The sequence below is a fragment of the Aotus nancymaae genome, unplaced genomic scaffold, assembly GCF_030222135.1.
Source record: "Aotus nancymaae isolate 86718 unplaced genomic scaffold, 86718_ANA_hifiasm-v0.15.2.pri h1tg000029l, whole genome shotgun sequence".
In the NCBI taxonomy this organism is placed as follows: domain Eukaryota; kingdom Metazoa; phylum Chordata; class Mammalia; order Primates; family Aotidae; genus Aotus; species Aotus nancymaae.
Genome location: NW_026988442.1, coordinates 44,359,501 through 44,378,274, shown reverse-complemented (window position 1 = coordinate 44,378,274; position 18,774 = coordinate 44,359,501). Strand labels below are relative to the sequence as shown.

At 42.5% G+C, this 18,774-nt stretch overlaps 1 protein-coding gene across 1 annotated transcript in view; it reads right to left on the bottom strand.

Annotated features, from left to right (window-relative positions):
- Window positions 1-18,774, bottom strand: part of STK39 (serine/threonine kinase 39) — a 323,242-nt gene that overhangs the window by 221,626 nt on the left and 82,842 nt on the right. The window contains exon 5 of the mRNA XM_021672505.2: window positions 17,724-17,779. Coding sequence (XP_021528180.2) covers window positions 17,724-17,779 — 56 coding nt within the window. The remainder of the gene's footprint in view (window positions 1-17,723; window positions 17,780-18,774) is intronic.

Here is an 18,774-nt window from a genome sequence, read left to right as displayed (position 1 = left end):
ACTATCTCCAAAGTGGGCCCTGGAGGCAGCCTTGAAGATGAGGTGAAGATTCAGATGAGCAAACACGACAGGATACAAATTCCAGACAAAGAAACAGCATGAGCAAAGCACAAGTGTGGAGCCAAGAAGAAGAACTGTCTGACAGCTGCAAGGGTAGAAAACTCAAACACCTACAGCGTCCAGGCAGGAATACAAAGGAGAAAAGAGGGTCCTGAAAACCAACAGCTACAGTCTCAGTGACGAGAGCCCTTGATACTCAGTCTCTGTGATGGGGGACTTTAGGGAGTGCTGGGCCCTGTGTGACGCCCTGGAGCCCACTGTCAGCACCCTCCCACCAAGGTCCAAGGCAGGCCCCTACATAGAGAAATGTAGACCCAGGATTGCTAGATCTCCCAGTTTTCCCAGGGAAGCCAAACACTGGAATCTTTATGAAAAAGCTCCCTTTCTTGTTGTTGGCAACAAAATTCATTTTTTAAAAAAACTGGAAAAGCGATTTCTCCCACCTAATTTAGTCCGCAAAACTAGTCTGCCAACTGTGTGGTTATAATGACTAAAATTTACCTGAAATACTTCACCATATGCCATGTGATGTTATGTTTATGATACCACAACCTAGGTGGTCAGCTGGTATTCTAACCAAGAATGCCTAGTGCTGAGGGGTTTCGACAGCACTCGACTCAGGATGCCAGAGGCAGCTGCTGGAAGTATTTCTATTATCCAAATCTAAATACAGATGAGTATAAGCCAGGTGACAGACTGCCCAAAAGGGTTATTATTAGGGAAAACAGTGACCTGTTAGGAGGCATGATACATGTTAGAAATCGGCTTTCACTGCTGAAAATAAAGGTTCGTAGCACACAGACAGTGGTTAAAATATTTCAGAATACTTTGCATGAACAGCATAAAATAATCCCAACCCTTGCATGAACAGAATAAAACAATCCATCCAGTCCAACTATAGCCTATACTCCTAACCAGTTCTATGGAGGTTGGATTCCTAATAGCAAGTATAAGGATAAAACAAAAATTGCATCTGGAATCTTGGCATGTCTGCCTCTAATGAATTTTTTTTTTTTTTTTTTTTGAGACGGAATTTCGCTCTCGTTACCCAGGCTGGAGTGCAATAGCGCGATTTCGGCTCACCGCAACCTCCGCCTCCTGGGTTCAGGCAATTCTCCTGCCTCGGCCTCCTGAGTAGCTGGGATTACAGGCACGCACCACCATGCCCAGCTAATTTTCTGTATTTTTTAGTAAAGACGGGGTTTCACCATGTTGACCAGGATGGTCTCGATCTCTTGACCTCGTGATCCACCCACCTCGGCCTCCCAAAGTGCTGGGATTACAGGCGTGAGCAACCGCGCCCGGCCCTCTAATGAATTTTTCATTCACCTATGAGTAGAAAGAACAGGGATTTCCCTGAGCTTACAAAACGAATTGTGAGAACTGTTTAGGGGCTTGCTTGCTAATGAATGGCAAAATTTGCTCTGAAACTTGATTTCTCTAAAACCTGTAAGGGAGGCTGTGGGTGAATATCCAACCCTCACCTACCTCAAACTTCTACAGTATCTGCTATTCTCTTTAAAAAGGAACCTGAGTTGTGCATGAACAACACTGACTTAGGTCAATTTAATCTTTGATTAGAGAGTAATGGGATCACTATTTGAGAGTTCAGAGCTTCCTAAAATGTAGCTACAAGGAGTTAAAAGAGACACTGATGCCTAAGTGGCTAGTTGGGAGTCTGAAGCAATAGGATCCCCCATAGCTTCAGGTTCTTTCCTATAAGCAGCTTCTTTTCCACAGGGGCCATGATTTTTAAAAGCAGGGAAGTACTGGGTGAGACTGTCGAGGTGCCCAACCAACCACAGAGTCTGAGCATCAGGTAAGGGAACTTGTACTTGATTCAATTAACAGCTGTTGTTCCCTCTCTCGCTAGAGAAGAACATTTGGCAAAGGTGACCATGCAGGCATGCTTAGGAAAGGAAAAAGACTAGAAGCAGGGAAGACCACAACCACAGGCCAGGAGTGAAATCAACAGAGCCTGTATATGAATACAGAGGATTAGACAAGTTCTTAAGAAAAGATGATGATTTAGTAGATACTGGAATTAAGAAAAGAGGAAGGAATAAAAAAGATTAGATGACTTGCCAAGGAACATACAGCAAGTTACTGAAGGTCTGAATAAAATCCACAGTCCTTCAGAAAGGAGTCAGCTACTTAGCCCTAGTCTCCTTTTCTGGAAAGTTCAGTGTATTTTTTCTTTATTGAAAAGGAAATGCAAAATGGAATAATGGGGTTAAGATTCCACAACTCCTAAGCTGTTCTCTGAGTAAAGAGCAAGTTGTGATTACCCAACACAGAAAAACTGGTTTGAGGTTCACTGGTTAATCCTAAATGTCATATTTATATCATCAAAACCAATCCCTTTATAATTTGGTTTGATTCCCAGTTGTTGTTTTTTTCTCATGAGAGACTCTCAAGACTTGACTGACAAAACTGAAATGTTCTTCTAAACACCCATTTTCAGGGCTGCCAGCATCCGGCCTTCCCGATTCCCACAGGTTTCCTTAAAATGTTATACCACCAACGTTGGATGATTCAAGAAGTACATTGTGACTTCAATTATGCAAACTGTATAATAGTGAGTAGAAAACAGAAGCAAATATTTTCCTAATTATGTTGGGAACAGACTAAAGAGAGTTTTTTTTTTTTAAGCACGTATTTCCTTATTTTCATATTATTTTTGTACTAGGATGTGTGCCAGTGGTACAACACCCACTTATGCCTGGTACAGATGGGTGTGCACAATTGTGTACATGCACGGTGTGGGTTTAGACACCATGGGCTAACAGAGTTTTGATTCAGACACAACCCTGGGCTTCTAGTGAGAGCTAGCATGGGGAAATATATTAACTTAAATAGAATGACGATTACATGACCTGAACAAGATGAATACAAGAAACACGCTAATGGGCCCAGTATACTACACTCAGCACGAAAGGCACCATCTTCTGCTGCTAATTCCCAGGACCCTTTCTCCCACTTTTCTTGGTGAGAGAAGAAAAACACAGACCAGAGAAAGTCAGGGCTTTAGCAGTTACAGAATCAGAGGCATGCCTCTTCCAACTGCAATCCAGCCTTACTTATCACATCCAGATTAATCTTCCTAACGTGCAGTTTCTGATCATAGCACTCTCTAGTCAAAATCCTTCTCCCTCCATGGCATTTGAGAGTAACAAGAAAGCTCATTCTAGGCCATGATTCAGTATTTACATGAAAGCCAACAGGATTTTAGCATTGTTTCCTTCTGAGCGCAATGCTTATTCAATCATGGCACACGTTAGCAAAGTGCTTTCGCTAGTTTAACTGACCAAATCACCACTTCTGTTTTATGTTTATGTAGAATTAAATTCAGCCTTTGGATACTAATTCTTCTGTTTGTTTTCTTTTTGTTTAGAGAGGAAATACGAGCAACTTTTTACTTTCCTGGAGCCCGACCATCATCAGAATGTCACCAGACCTCCGGACACAGAAAGCCAAGCCTGAGTGCAAACTGGGAGGGCCACCCCGTACCTCCAACCTGCTAGGAAACCCTGCAGCCCAAAGCAGGAGAGAGGCTTCTGCTGCCCTGACTCAAAGAAGCCAGAGGGACACCTTAAGTCTTCCAGGCGGACGCTGCACTTCTGGGCACCTGTGCTGTGCTCAGCAGAACGCAGCATAGCCCAGGGCAAGAAGCAGAGCACAAAGCCCAGCAGACCAAGTCAAGATGCAGCAAGACCCGGAGCAGCAGCCACTGACACTCACTGAGCTGCCTTCCTTCTTGCAATAATGCTACTTTGCACATACGGGTAGCTTTCCTTCTAGTATTATAGTGGTATTCCAGCACACCCACAGCCAAAGAGGCCAAACGGCAATGTGTGTTGTAACATGTGTGGCCCCTGTTCAGAGGCATACCGTGGGATCCTGATTCTATTAAGTTTGCATCAACAATCCCTAAAACTAACAGAAAGAGGACAGGCAGCAAGGGAAGACATAGTGCATACAAAGGAGCCATGTTTCCACTCCAAAGAGGTGCTTTAAAATTGAACAGGCCTAAATGTTAAGTCCCAATGACACTCCCTGCTCATTTTCTTCTTTGAGCAACAGGTCCTCAAGCTTTACAACGGGGAGCTTAGAATATGATAGGTTCTCAACATCAGTTCTTGTAGCACACACTGTTGGCTGACTACCCAACATCCACATCCTGTTCTTTTCTACCAGAATCTTGATTCTGTTTGCCAAGCCTTGGGAGAGTCATCTTATTGATCTAAGCCAATAACGGCAGATGTTCTTTTGCACGAGTGAACGGTCTGAGGCTCTGTCCTAGTCCTGACCTATAAGATCCAAAGGTAATACAGTACTGGCTCTTGCAGGGAAGTTTTTCTCCTGAATAAAAGAACCATCCTACAAGGCTCCTTTGCTCCCCATTCTCCTTCCTGTTTGAGAACGGTCATGTGAAGAGGTGATGCTGGCAGTGATAACAGCCCATGAAGATGTGACAGATGGGATGGTAACAGCCCATGAAGGCAGGTGCTGCCCAACCCCCGACTGACAGTGCAGAAGGGAAAGCAGGAAAGAGTACATGACCTCTGTGACATCTCTACGCCCCTGCACCGACCCCGAAACCAAATGCCCAGACTTCTTGCTATGTGAGATAATTAATGTTTCTTTGGCTTAATCTCCTTTCAGAACAGTACTCTGTTATTTGTACCCAAAGGCTTCTCAACTCTTACAGCCTCCTGCCTTTCCTCCATCTAGCCACATTGATTCATACTTCCTGACTGCTAAGGGTTAACCATTGCATCAGAGGCCAAAGTCATTGCAATCCCCAAAAGGACTTGGTAAAAAATTAGCAAGAAAACAGTTTAGCACACAGTGCAATTTTGGATTTTAAAACAGCTCCAGTATCATGCATGGCTTTTAGTGCCAGAGGCATAAATTAAAACAAATAAATGCAGAGGCATCTCAAGGGGGAACAAAACATACTGCAAGAAGAATCTAATTCACTTTTTTTTTTTTTTTTTTTTTTTTTTTTGAGACGGAGTTTCGCTCTTGATACCCAGGCTGGAGCGCAATGGCGCGATCTCGGCTCACCGCAATCTCCGCCTCCTGGGTTCAGGCAATTCTCCTGCCTCAGCCTCCTGAGTAGCTAGGATTACAGGCACGCGCCACCGTGCCCAGCTAATTTTTTGTATTAGTAGAGACGGGGTTTCACCATGTTGACCAGGATGGTCTCGATCTCTTGACCTCGTGATCCACCCGCCTCGGCCTCCCAAAGTGCTGGGATTACAGGCTTGAGCCACCGCGCCCGGCCTCTAATTCACTTTTTTACCAATGTTGCTGTTGGGGCTATACTTACATAAACCTACAACAAAGAAAATAACACACTTCTAGGAAAATAGGAGACAGAAGTCACTTCAACATCCTAGTCTAGACCCTTGCTACTCAAAGTGTGGTCCATAAACCAGACCAGCATTACCTGTAAGCCTTTAAATGCAGAATCTTGAGTCCCACTCCAGACCTACTGAATCGGAATCTGAATTGCAGCAAGATCTCCAGCTGACTGTACTTGGAAGAAGAGAAGCACTGCTCTAGATTACTGTCTTCCTAGCAGGCACTATGGCATGATTCAGTGGGACCAGAAGATCTCAATGCACAGCCAACCCTACAGCTTCCTCTTTCGCCTCTTGGATGAAGAGAACCATGGCAGTGGAGAAAGAGTGACAGGAAAAAAGTATTTGTGTGTGCACATTCATGTATCTTATGACACAGTAAGTCCAAGGGCAATCCTAAAAATATAAATCATATCCCACAGAGAACTATCTAACCCAGCTATTCTCAACTGTGTCTCACATGTCCAGTAGAATAAATTCATCCCCATGCTACACCTCATTGGGAATACACAGATTTTTATGAAATCGTATTTAAGTTCATAAAAATAACTTATAATCACAACCTGTACTAACGGTTTACCAGTAACAGTTGCTCACTGCAGGTGTGACAGTGCTGGGACAGAGGCTATAGGTAAACACCACTCTTAGCACACAGATTTATGTGGCACTACTCCTTTGTCTCTCATTTGTGAAAAACCTCTGGTGAACTGTGTAAGGGTGATAGCAGGTTGGCACAATCATATTATTGAGTGATAACCTTGAATCTGCTTACCTTTTAAGCAAGTCAATAAATACACTGGCACCTTACTATTAATAATCAGTTATTCACACACCACTACAAACTAGGACACACCACTCATCTTGCTTGGAGAGAACCTGGTACCCCAAGAAGAACCAGGTAGAACAAAAGAGGGTCTTTTGACACCCTCACTCCCACCCAATCCCTTCATCAGCCTCACCCCACATCAGGCTCCTGGTTTTCATTTCTATTTATTCCTTCTTGAAAGCAAATGGTGCTTACTGGTCTTGTTTGGCTCTACACGCCATGGCCCCAACCACGGCATGGTGTCCAAGTCATTCACAGTCAAAAAACATAATCCGCAGTATTTCCTAAGTCTGGGCCCTACAGAATCACTTATCAACTTCTCTAGACAAATCCATCTTCCCTGTCTATTAATGAGGGAGTGGTAGTCATGACCTTCTTTAAAACATCTGAGAATGACAATTTCACAGCCTTTCTCCGACAACAAAAGAAGAAATCTTAAGACAGTCTATAAAGGGCAGAGTTTCATCTTTTAAAACAAAAGAAACACAAAGAAGCAAGTCTTCCCATGACTGGGGTCTCATATTGGTAGACTCTTGACATTGCCATCAACAAGTTTCTTTCAAATAGGCTACATCCTTTGCACCTGCTACAAGGAATCAAATCAATTCACAACAGACGAAAGAACAATTCAACAGGATGATTCTTGGTAAAAATACAGAGGCTGCCACTCCCTCCCCAATTCCTCAGCCATTCTCTCAATCAAGACAATAACAGGGACAAAAAGAATCAGTGGTGGTCAATGCCAACTATATTTGGCTCAGAGTTCAGTTGACTGATAGAGTCAATTAGCCACAGTAGTGGAGAGCGCCAGTTGAACAAAATAGCAAACCACAGATAATCTGCCCATCTACGTCAGAGCTACAGAACCCTTGCCCCAAAGCAGGTGAATTTTCAGTAAGAAGTGGAGTCAGTGGTCAAACCTGGAGGAGCAACAGAAGGGAAGGTTGGAGCAGGAGTCTCAGGCCAGCTGTGCTGAAGGTTCCAGGCAAGAGAAAAATTTTTCAAGTCCAATGATACACGTGACCAAGAGCTCACTAGTGGTCAACTTCCTATTAAATATGATAATTACACTGAACAAAGGAAAAACACAGATAATACCCACACCACATGTCCATTCGTCCCTGGATCCCCAATGTGGGGTGGGAGGACTATTTTTAAAGATGCTCTGGTAAAAGCAGCCACAGGACACAGCCTTGGCTTACTCCCCTCTCTATGTCAAAGATCTTCCTCTGATTTTAATTCTTTAAAATAGTACTGAGAACATCTTTAGTGATGGCAATAAATGAAGGGTTATTTGAACATTTTGATGCAAGATAGGTCCTCAGAGAACATCTTGTCAATCTTCCTTACTTTACAATGGAAGGAACTGAGCCCTGTGGCTGCTGAACTGTCAACAGGCGTAGAGTGGGGTGAAACCTAATGGCAAGAAGTGAAAGTGAAGTCTGAGGAGATCTAAGAGTGATGTGCTTTTATGACCTTCAGAATGACCTTAAACAAGTCCACAGTTGCTCAGCAGTCCTCGGACGCTTCATCTGAAGGACCTATTGTCCTGAACCCACAGAGTTGTTGTAAGGAGAGCACCAGGTAAGTATATTATACACGTATTATTGTTTCCCAAGCCAAAGGTATGCTTCTAAAGTCAGCAAGGGCTTCTGGCTGGCCATATCCACAGAGACAGGCACAAACAACTTAGGTCAAATATTAGTAAGTCTAAATTTCCAATGCAATATTCATATACCTGCAGGTGATCTTTTTTATACAAATCTCCATTCAACTAGTGCTACTATCAGAAGCCTCCATTAAGCCACAATAGCCCATCTGTACATGTTAAAGATATGATCCCTATGGGAGAAGATTAAAATAACACAACTCCAGTTGCTACAAGTATTTAAGGAAACAATGAACATCATTTTTTTTTACAAAGTTTTGAGGATTAGTTGAATCTTCAAAGAATCTGCAGATTTCCAAGTCTTTAATAAAAGAAAACCTCACACTGAAAACCCCTAACATTGAAGAGTCACTGAACTATAAGAATCATACATTAAACTCTGCTGCTCAATATCCTTTTAATCCTAATTTATTATATAGTCAGATGTTCATTAATTCATTCAACAACTATTTGCCAAGATCTCACTGAGTGCCAGTTCCAGTTCTAAGTACTGGGACTGTAGACCAGAAACCCCTGCTCTTGCAGAGGTGACTTTTAAGTTGGGGCAGGGGTAAGGGGGACAAGTAAATATAGATAAAAGCACAATTACAAAATATAATATATAGCAGTAGTTCTCAGACTTCAGCCTGCTTCAGAACCCTTAGAGGGCTTCTTAAAACACAGATTGCTGGGCCCTACCTCTAGAGTTTCAGATTCAGAAGGTCTAGGGTGGGAGAGCACAAGAGTTTGCATTTTTATCAAGTTTATGCTGATGCTGCTGGTCTAGGAGCGCACCTTGAGAGAGCCACTGATATAGCGTATGCTGATGTGTACTGTAAAGAAAACAGAGCTGGGCAGGGGATAGAAAGTATGGGATGAGGGGGTTGCAATATGAGGCTGTGGAAGTCTCACTGATGTGACACTTGAGCCAGGATCTGCAGGAGGTAAGGAAAAGAGTATTCCAGAAAGAAGGAACAGCCCATGCAAAGATCCTGAGGCAGCAGCACCCAAGGTAAGGAGGCCAATTTGACTGGAGAGGAAGAAGTTAGAGTGGAGATCAAGGAGATTATTTTAAGGGTAGCCAAGAGAAAGGAGAATAGACCCAAAGTCAGGCAAGAAAGTTTTATTAACCTGCCGGGCTGCTCTGTAACAGTCAGAGGAGGCAGCCCTGAGCTTACAAAACAAGGGGTTTATATAGGGTGAGAGGGGTATAAGGGGGTTTTAGGACTGAGGTAATCTATCTGCTGGTAACAGGCACAGAGATCATTTGTTAACTTGTAACAGACTTACAATACATCATCCTGTGACTTTTGTGATGGCAGTCTTTTAAAAAAAAAGAGAGAAACCAGGAGTTTTTTTTACAGATATGTGTCAAACGGGAATTTACAAGTATGGATAACCAACATATGTTTTCCCTGTCCTCCCTGGAGCTGCCCATGCTGCCCGGATGGCTGTAATCAGGCTTTGCTTAATTGCAGCACGTCTGGCAGCCTTGATGTGGCTCCTAGGTAGGGCTTCAGGAATGCAGCTGCAGAGCAATCAGAGGGAGGGAAGGGTTCAGCCTGCGCAGCTTGTCCCTAACAATAATGAGGGGCCAGATCTTATAAGGCTTCACGAGCCACCTTAAGGATTTTGACTTTCACTCTGAAATGGGAAGGGGTTGGAGGGTTTCGAGGAAAGGCATAATACAAGTCAACTTAGTTTAACAGCATTACTCTGGATGCCGTGTAGAGACCACAGAGGGGCAAAGGCAGAAAAAGAGGTCCTCTGAGGAGGCTGCCATAATAATCCAAACAAGAACAGATGGGTCTGTGGACCAGGATGACAGTAGGGAGCTGATGAAATATGGTCAAGCATAGGATTTACTAACATATTGGACAGGATATAGGGTCTAAGAGAAAGACAAGGGTCGAGGAACATCAAGATTTCTGGCCTATTCAATAGAAGAATAGTTCTCCCATTAAAAGAATTGGGAAAGACTGTGAGAAGTGCAGTTCAGGAGCACAGGGGCCACAGAGCTCTCTGTTGAAGTTATCCATTTTTTAGAGTTGAAAGGAAATTTGACAGCCTGAGCACATCATTTTACAGGTGATACAAACTATGGCCAGCAAAGAGTAAGGACAGTAAGTTAATGACCATGGGGGGCTGGATTGCTGCTGTGTCCTCAAGTGTACTACATACAATCAAGTGTTAAATCATATTCCATTCCAGGTTAACACTATTTAAAGTTCCCAAAAATCTATAATCAATGTATGACACATACAGTAACTTATATTATTGACCAAGACCTATTCCTATTTATAATACATATTTAAGACTTATCTCCATTACAACCTATTCAACTAGTCCTAATGTGGCTAAGTTACCCAGGTATATGTATTCCCTGAACACATTTTAAAAATTAAATGTATATAGTTAACTGTTTAATGTCTGTGTCTCCTAAACAATAAACCCCATGACAGTAGATACAACGTCTCCATTGCTTATCACTGTGTCAACTCAGAGGACTGTGCCTAGAACATAGCAAGTGCTCAATAAATACCTGTCAACTAACCACTGAAGATACACTGAAACCAAACACCTAATGTTTGCCTTTTCCTCCACAGAAGGAGCAGGCTATACAAATGGAGGCTCTGGGGAAAAGAAAATAAAAATAAATGAAAAAATAAGCGAAGAACCAAACTGCTCTGCTTTCAAGTCTAAAAACTCTTATTTTAGGCAGACCTCAGTAGCTTTTGGTAATATGTGAAATTTAACTTAATAATGATATTTCAGGCCCTTACAGGAAGGAAAAAAGAGAGGTATAGAGGGAGACTGAGTCCAATCTGCCTCATACCCCCCTAGACACTCTTCTGTGAAGTTCAACCCTGTCCCCATGCAGCTAAATGTGCACAGCTGAGCAAAAATTCCAGCAGGGGAGTACTGCAAAGCGGTTCTCCTCCATCGGGTTCACCCAGTAACATCTCGTTAAGTTGTTGCTCTAACAACTGCTAGCAGCTGTTGAAGCTGCTTACAATCTTCCCAAGTATTTCTCACTGATGGTGTACAGATGGAACGAAAAACTCAGTTTCCAGAACTGACTACATTCTTAGTTCATGCTACAGCTTTCATTAAATGTTAACATTTGTCAAGATATCAAACATCAGGTAGCCACATTAATTTATTGTCCTTATTCACTTAAGCAAAAAAAAAAAAATTCATGTATGAGAATTTTGTCATAATTCATCAAACCATAATTCACAGTTATAAACTGTTGCTAAAACTCAAAACAAGTATTTGGTTCACTATAAAGAAAGCACTTGATACCCCCCTCAACAGATTTTCATTTTCACGTGTATTCTATTTTCTAAGTGTAATCAGTGCCTCTTCATGTTCTCTGCTTCACTCTTCCCTCAATTAATCATTTCATTGCTTTCTGGCTAGGGCAGCGCTTGTCCAAAATCAGAAGTGATGTTGCTCATTAAAAACTATTTTCAGCCTTTAAACTATGCAGTAATATACACACCTAAATATTTAAAATATTTCTGCCTCCCTCCCTGCCAAGCTGATATATTCTTACTCATTTGAACTCTCAGCTATGCCTCACATCTGCTCCCTCTGCCACTGACAGGCACACGTACTTGCATAACCTGCTGCTGAGACGGGGTGTCTCACATGCCTCCAGGCAGACTGCACTGACCCAAAGTTCAGGAACACCTGCCATGTGGCAGGCACTATCTTGGGATGTTGAGATGAACAACAGAGTTTCTCCCTCTGGGAAGTATTCAGTCTCAAGGGAAGATGGGAAAATGGAGGCCAATTTCAGTACCGTGTGACAGGCTAGCTACTTAGAGTATGGACAGAACCCTTTTAAACCACCAGGGTGAGGTGCTTAACTCCGTGCAGGTGAGTATGATAGAGGTGGAGGAAATGATCAGGAAAGGGTTCTCAAGGAAAGAATTCTTCATGAATGTGTCATGAAGAGAAATTACTCAGGTAAGAAAGGGGAACCCTGAACAAGAAGCTATAAGCATTTCATGTCACAGCAGAAAGCACTTGCAGACAAGACTCGAAAAACAGGCAGGTCCTTCATCTGTCATTACTAGGAAGCTGGGGCTTTATTCCATCAACAATGCTGATAAACTTTATGCAAGGGGAAGATATGGTCAGATCTACACTGCAGATTCTACACTCTGGTGATACTGAGGAAAGTGAGGGGACAAAGAAAAAGGAAGAGCAAAACAATATGGCAGGAGGTCAGCTGGCCTCACCTCCCTGGCCACGAACTTACCACACCCTAAGTAATTAGAAGACACCATCTCAATTTCAGTACGAAAGCCATGAGTTAGCTAATTGTAAAACAAAATGTGTTTTAACTCCCTTAATGCTGTAGTATATTCCCATTACACAAAAGTGCAAAATGAGGCACAGAAAAGCTAAATAATTTGGTTACACAGCTAGAAGGGGCAATGCCAGGGTTTGAACCATGGCTGTCTGGTGTCAGAGCCCATGCTCTGGGGGCCAAGGTGCTCATAAATGTGATGACATCATTTCCTGATTGGATGCCTCAGGGGCTTTCAGAGCTTTCCCATACTAATCAGAAGCTGACTCCAGGGCTGCTGGGGTGCCCATGTTACCTTGCTCAAAGCAGCAGCCTCTCTTCCCTACAACACAAGAAGTAACTCTTCAACCCCCACCCTCTCATGAAAGTGCACTCTATGAGGGCCAAAAAGCACAAAAGGAAAATGAAAGAACCTAGCAGCTATGGGTGTAAAAACTCAACCACCTTGCACACCTTCCTCTGGCACCTTCTGGATAACATCTAAGTGACAGAAGTAAGTTAAGTTTTGTTGCATCTTTTCCTGGCAGTTTTAGCCATGGAGTTTTCAGTGTTCAAGATGCAGACTTAAGCTGAAAATGCATTCAAGGCTGATGAGGATATGATCTCCCTCCGAGTAAATAAGAGATGCTACCCAAAGTTATACCAATGTACCTAGGACAGTGAAAAAACTAGGGCATAAGCTTGATTTGAATGGATTCCCATACTTGAGGCAGTTTGATGGTAACTTTCTAGAGTTCTAGGCTGCTTTAGCTCAGTACCAGATTTTATTTCTGTTATGTAAAACCGGGGAAGGGAAATTCACATTCACACACGTAAGCGCTGTCTTTGGGTACTGGGTCTACGATAACAAAATACCTTAGACTGGGTGACTTAGAAACAACAAAAACTTATTTATCAACAAAAACAGTTCTGCAGGCTGGGAAGTCCAAGATCCTGGCACCAGCAGATTCACTGTCTGGTAAGGACCCACATTCTTGTTTATAGATGGTGCCTTCTCTTTATGTCCTCACATGGTAAAAGGGCATGGCAGCTCTCTGGGGCCTCTTTATAAAGGCACTGGTCTCATTCATGAGGGTTTAACCCTCAAGACCTTATCACCTCCCAAAGGCCCTACCTCCTAATACCATTACACTGGTGATTAGGTTCAACATATGAATCTGGGGGCACACAGAATTCAAACCACAGCACACACACACCTAACAAGCAAAAGTAAGTGAATGTGAGCATGAGATCTACCTTACGCAATATAGTGGTAAGCCTCTAGAAAGTTCTTCATAAATCAAACGTGTTGAAATCAACATTTTTACAGAACATCAAGAGTAGCCACTATTTTTTTAAAATCTTTGGATTAAATAGATTTGCAGAAACCACACCCCAAAGTGACCCATTTCATATGAATTTCTGTTTGCTCAAAATAGTGTCTCTCATTAATTCCAGACAAACAGGCTTAGCCATTTGCCAAAGCACTAAGCTTTTCCTGACAGTATGACAGGGCATCAAACTGGAAAATAAAATGCTATGCCGTGGGAAGAACATGACTTTCAAGTAGCCACTCCCCCTTCTAGCACACAGTGCAGCAAAACCTATGACATTTCCCAAGGCAGGAAGTTACACACACAGGACCTCTAAGCACAGAAAGCATAGTAACAAAGAAAGCATTTTCTCTTCAACTCTGAGTAGGCAGTCCTCAGGTTCTAATTCACTACATCAAACCTGAAGCTTTCCTGTCTGAAAAGAGTGTGATGTCATTATTGAGCTTAATTCTATACCAAATGATGTTTAGATGACTGCTTCTCCTACCCCCTGAAATCTTACCAGGGACACCTCTGTGTTTCAACCTGAAGGAGCAAGGAGGAAGAAGGTGCTGAATATGTTCGCTGGCCCAAGGAGGGAATCGATTCATGCAGAGACACAGAAGAGCTAGTGACTGCCCTGGCATTCCATCTGAAAGTGAGGTCATTTAAATCCATCTTTAAGGTCCTCCTCCCGGAAATCCCACAGATGCTGAGTTGACAGTTTCTACAGTCAGACTGCCCAAACCCAAAGCATGGATCCACCACTTATTCTGTGTGTGACCTGGGCAACTGACTTCCCCACTGTAACTTAGTTTCTCATCTGTAAAATGGATGCAATAGTACCTTCCCCATGCAGCTGTGCTGAGGACTGAATGAGACACAAAGCATTCAGAACCTAAAATCCGGCCTGACACACAAGAAACACTCAATACACGTTAGTTACTGATTTTATATCGCGCTCAATAGAAATGCACATTCTTCCCACAGAATGCGGACCGTGGTAAACAGAACCAGGCACATTACCCTATCTACCACACTTCCAGCTACATAATAAAGTGAGGGTTTCTTGTGGTCTAAATCAGGCCCTTTAATCTTGTTTTCTGACAAAAAGTTCTGTAAAAAGGAAATTTACATAAATTATATATGTAAAAGTGAGTGTTTCCCCTAAGAAAACAAAAATCATTATGTTTTCTATTAGGATAGCAAAAATGCCCTTAAAAACAATGCACACAATAAAACTTTCAAGGTGGGTGATGTATACACTCAAAGAAATAAATGCAAACTTAACTTCTCCCCTGCTTCACTTTTATTTCCAACTACAGAGCCTCAGAGGCATAAAGATACAAAGGGAAAGGAGCAAAAACCGTCTGGGTAAAAACAACGTATTATTTGTCCAGGTAGCAACAAAAAGCGACAGTCTCGTCTCTGCCACTGCTGAGTCTCCACGTTCCACTTTTGCCCCGACCTCCCCCATTTCGCCCATCAACAAGGATGCCAGCAAAAGACCCTGAGACTCCTGGTCCTCATTTTTGTTCAGGCAGCGACCAAGTGCCTGACCAAGAAAATCAATCTCCTATAAAACAAGGACAGCAGTAACATCTACCTTTCCAAAGAGACATTAAAAATGCTTTAAGGCCGGCCGGGAGCGGTGGCTCACGCCTGTAATCCCAGCACTTTGGGAGGTCGAGGCGGGTGGATCACGAGGTCAAGAGATCGAGACCATCCTGGTCAACATGGTGAAACCCCGTCTCTACTAAAAATACAAAAAATTAGCTGGGCACGGTGGCGTGTGCCTGTAATCCCAGCTACTCAGGAGGCTGAGGCAGGAGAATTGCCTGAACCCAGGAGGCGGAAGTTGCGGTGAGCCGAGATCGCGCCATTGCACTCCAGCCTGGGTAATAAGAGTGAAATTCCGTCTTAAAAAAAAAAAAAAGAAAGAAAAGAAAAATGCTTTAAGGCAATAACCTTATTTTATATTATAGTTAGCACTAAAAATTCAAACTTTAAATACTGTATTAGTTCGATGTTATGATCGGGTCAGATAATATGGGGGAAATTAAGTGTGAATTCTAGAAAGCGATAGCTCCAGAGATGCAGAAGCTACACATTTAGGTGCTTGTCAAGTAGCCACCATACATCTGGGAAATGGCCACTCCAGCTTGTGTTATTACACAAGCATGAAGTTGCATACGCGACAAGGTACCAAGGAAGCCCCGGATGCCTGGAACACAAAGTCCTCAGCACATGCCAGGCACAGCTAAGGCACAGCCCTCTCTACACATCAATTCATTTAATTTCCACAACCACCCCGGCAGGGGCTTCCTGCCTGAGCCCTTTTGAACTCAGCAGCCCCTGCAGTGCAGCCACGTACTAGGTCACAACAGACACCTCGGCAGTGAGGAAAAACCCAAAGGCCTGTGACGGAAAGAAAAAGTCAGGAAATCTTACCTTGGGGATTCCTACTGGGAAAAAGAAAAGGACAATGTGTTCCAAAAGGCTCAGGGAGAGGTTCAGATCATTAATCTGACAAGAATAATGGGATGGGATGATTGGCAGAGAATCAAGTAACAGAGTAAGACAGGGGTTGACCAGCCTTTGCATTTCAGAGGCAGTTCACTGCTATTTTGACCCTCTTAGTGAGAAACTAACATCTCATCACAAAACAGAAAATTAGCTGTACTTCCTTATCAGCTTAGAGCAAGATTAATGGCAAGTTAGCTTGCAAATTCCACATTAATAAGTATTACCTTTTGATAACTCATGAGACCCCTCAGAGTTGAAGCTCTTGCAGGATAATTTGAGGTTCACATGCTCTCCAGTCAGTGCAAGGGAGTATCAGTGTGATCCTGTTAGTTGTAGTAATAGTAGCAACAGTAGCAACACTAGTAGCAGCAGCCGCCAGGGTGGAACAGCAGTTACTGATATTTACTGCATGCCTATTACGTGTTGGCCACTGCTAAGATCACTGGACCTTGATTTCACAAACAGAGATGAAGCAGGTTATATTTTTACCCCCCTTTAAGGAAACTGAGTCATAAGAAGGCTTGGTATCTTGCTCAAGGTGGCAGAGCTACTAAGGGGTAGGCTCGGAATTTCAACCAAGTCAGTTGATACCAGAGCCTGCACTCCGAACTACCAGACTACTTAGGGCTGGACAGTTTGAAATTTCTGCCCTCAGATGTTTTTCAGCTGTCACTTGTTTAACTGAAGTACTTTTTCAAACTGTCCCTAGCCTGTGGGATGAGGTCCACTCATGAGGGCAAGATGCACACACAAAGCACTAACTCAGATGGCTCAAGAACAAAAGGCAGCATCCACCATGAGAAGAGGCACCAGAGTAGGCGGGAGGTGGGAGATGAATCAAGAGTTGCCAAAGACTGATAATTACTGAAACCAGGTGATGGGTCCAAGTGAGCTCATCTTACTCTTCTCTGCAATGACAGATCAGTCCAGTACAAGGAAGGACCGTCTAGCCAAAAATGCCAAAAGCACCCCCCTAAGAAACCATGAAAGCTAAAAGGATTGCTGAGACAGACTTTTAAGGACATGGGTAAAGCAAGAATTAATATGGACGTGGCTACATCTTATCCCAGGCCTTTAAGGTTACTCTACGGCCAATAACAAAACGAGAGGCTTCGGGCACAGGAAGTGCTCAGCTGACATTGCGTGTTCATGCAACAGACATTCATTGCATCCCCAGCCTGCCAACTTGGTCAAGAATAGCCATGTTGGGTCAGATTTAAGTACAAAATAAGGCCCAGATTTTTAAAGTTCACAATTCTTTCAGGTACCTCTTAAGAAACAAATTAATTTTTCATTGATGTATATAATGTTTTAAAATTTCAAACCTATCAAAAAACTTTTTCAAAAGTGCATTTCTTGAAGTTACATATTACCACTGTACAATGTGAAAGGTAGAAAAAATAATAAAATTGAAAGTAAAATTGTTCTTTATTAAAACGCTATGTACTAAAATGGCATTTTTTACAGGATGAGCTAATGATTTATCAAAACGATAAGGAAAACATGTTATCCTTCAGACCCAAACATTCTGTAAATACATGTCATGTAAAACCGGGCAGCCCAGATACATTCTTAAAAGAGATTACATGCATTTATTCATTTCTCAGGAATGATTCTACATTCCTTGAAACTGTAACACTTCTGTAAACAAGTAAAGAATTTTTCTATTTATCAGCTTTACCTGCTATTTGCACCGAACCATCTTCACCCAGAAGAATATTACCAGCTTTCAGATCCCTATTAAAAAAAAAAGAAAATAAATTGTGGGGTACAGACTTTATAGTGTATTGATTCACTCAGGAAGATTTTAAAACATATCATACAATGTAGCTCTTTGACATAATCATTTTCTAGATATTAAGATTATATCACAGATTTTAAAAGTTATAAATATAGGCTGGGCACGGTGGCTCACTCCTGTAATCCCAGCACTTTGGGAGGCCGAGGAGGGCAGAGCACCTGAGGTCAGGAGTTGGAGACCAGACCAGGCAACATGGTGAAACCCTGTCTCTACTAAAAATAGGAAAATTAATTGGGCATGGTGGCGGGTGCCTATAATCCCAGCTACTTGAAAGGCTGAGGCAGGATAATCACTTGGGCCCAGGAGGCGGAGGTTGCAGTGAGCCAAGACCATACCATTGCACTACAGCCTGGGCAACAAGAGTGAAACTCTGCTCAAAAAAAGGTGTAAGAATACACCTGTCATTTTAGTTTACTCCTGGGGAGAGTAACGATTTTAGAAAGAAATATTTTATATGAAATAATTATCCAAATGTAACTAAATCATCAGTAGGCAGACTCTCTATTCTACGCTTCAGAGTTAGAGACCGCCCATAAACTCACACTACTGTCGTTCTACCAACTATTACAGTCCAGTCTATGTGAAGCTCCTCTACTTCCACTTAAATTTGTCTGGAGTACAGTTGTTAATTCTCTTTCTGAAAAATGAACTTCTCTCCCCTGGCAAGAGACGGATTATAAATACTAATTATAAGGCTATATATAATATTTATTCACTATATAAAACCTGTACAATCTTAATACTTTGAAAAATGACAATTTACAATTTATAATTTCAATTTCTAAAGTAATTTTTTTCTAATTAATGAAAAATACAGGCCAGGCAAGGTGGCTCACGCCTGTAATCCCAACACTTTGGGAGGCCAAGGCGGGCAGATCACCTGGGGTCAAGAGTTCCAGTCCAGCCTGGGCAACTTGGCGAAACCCCATCT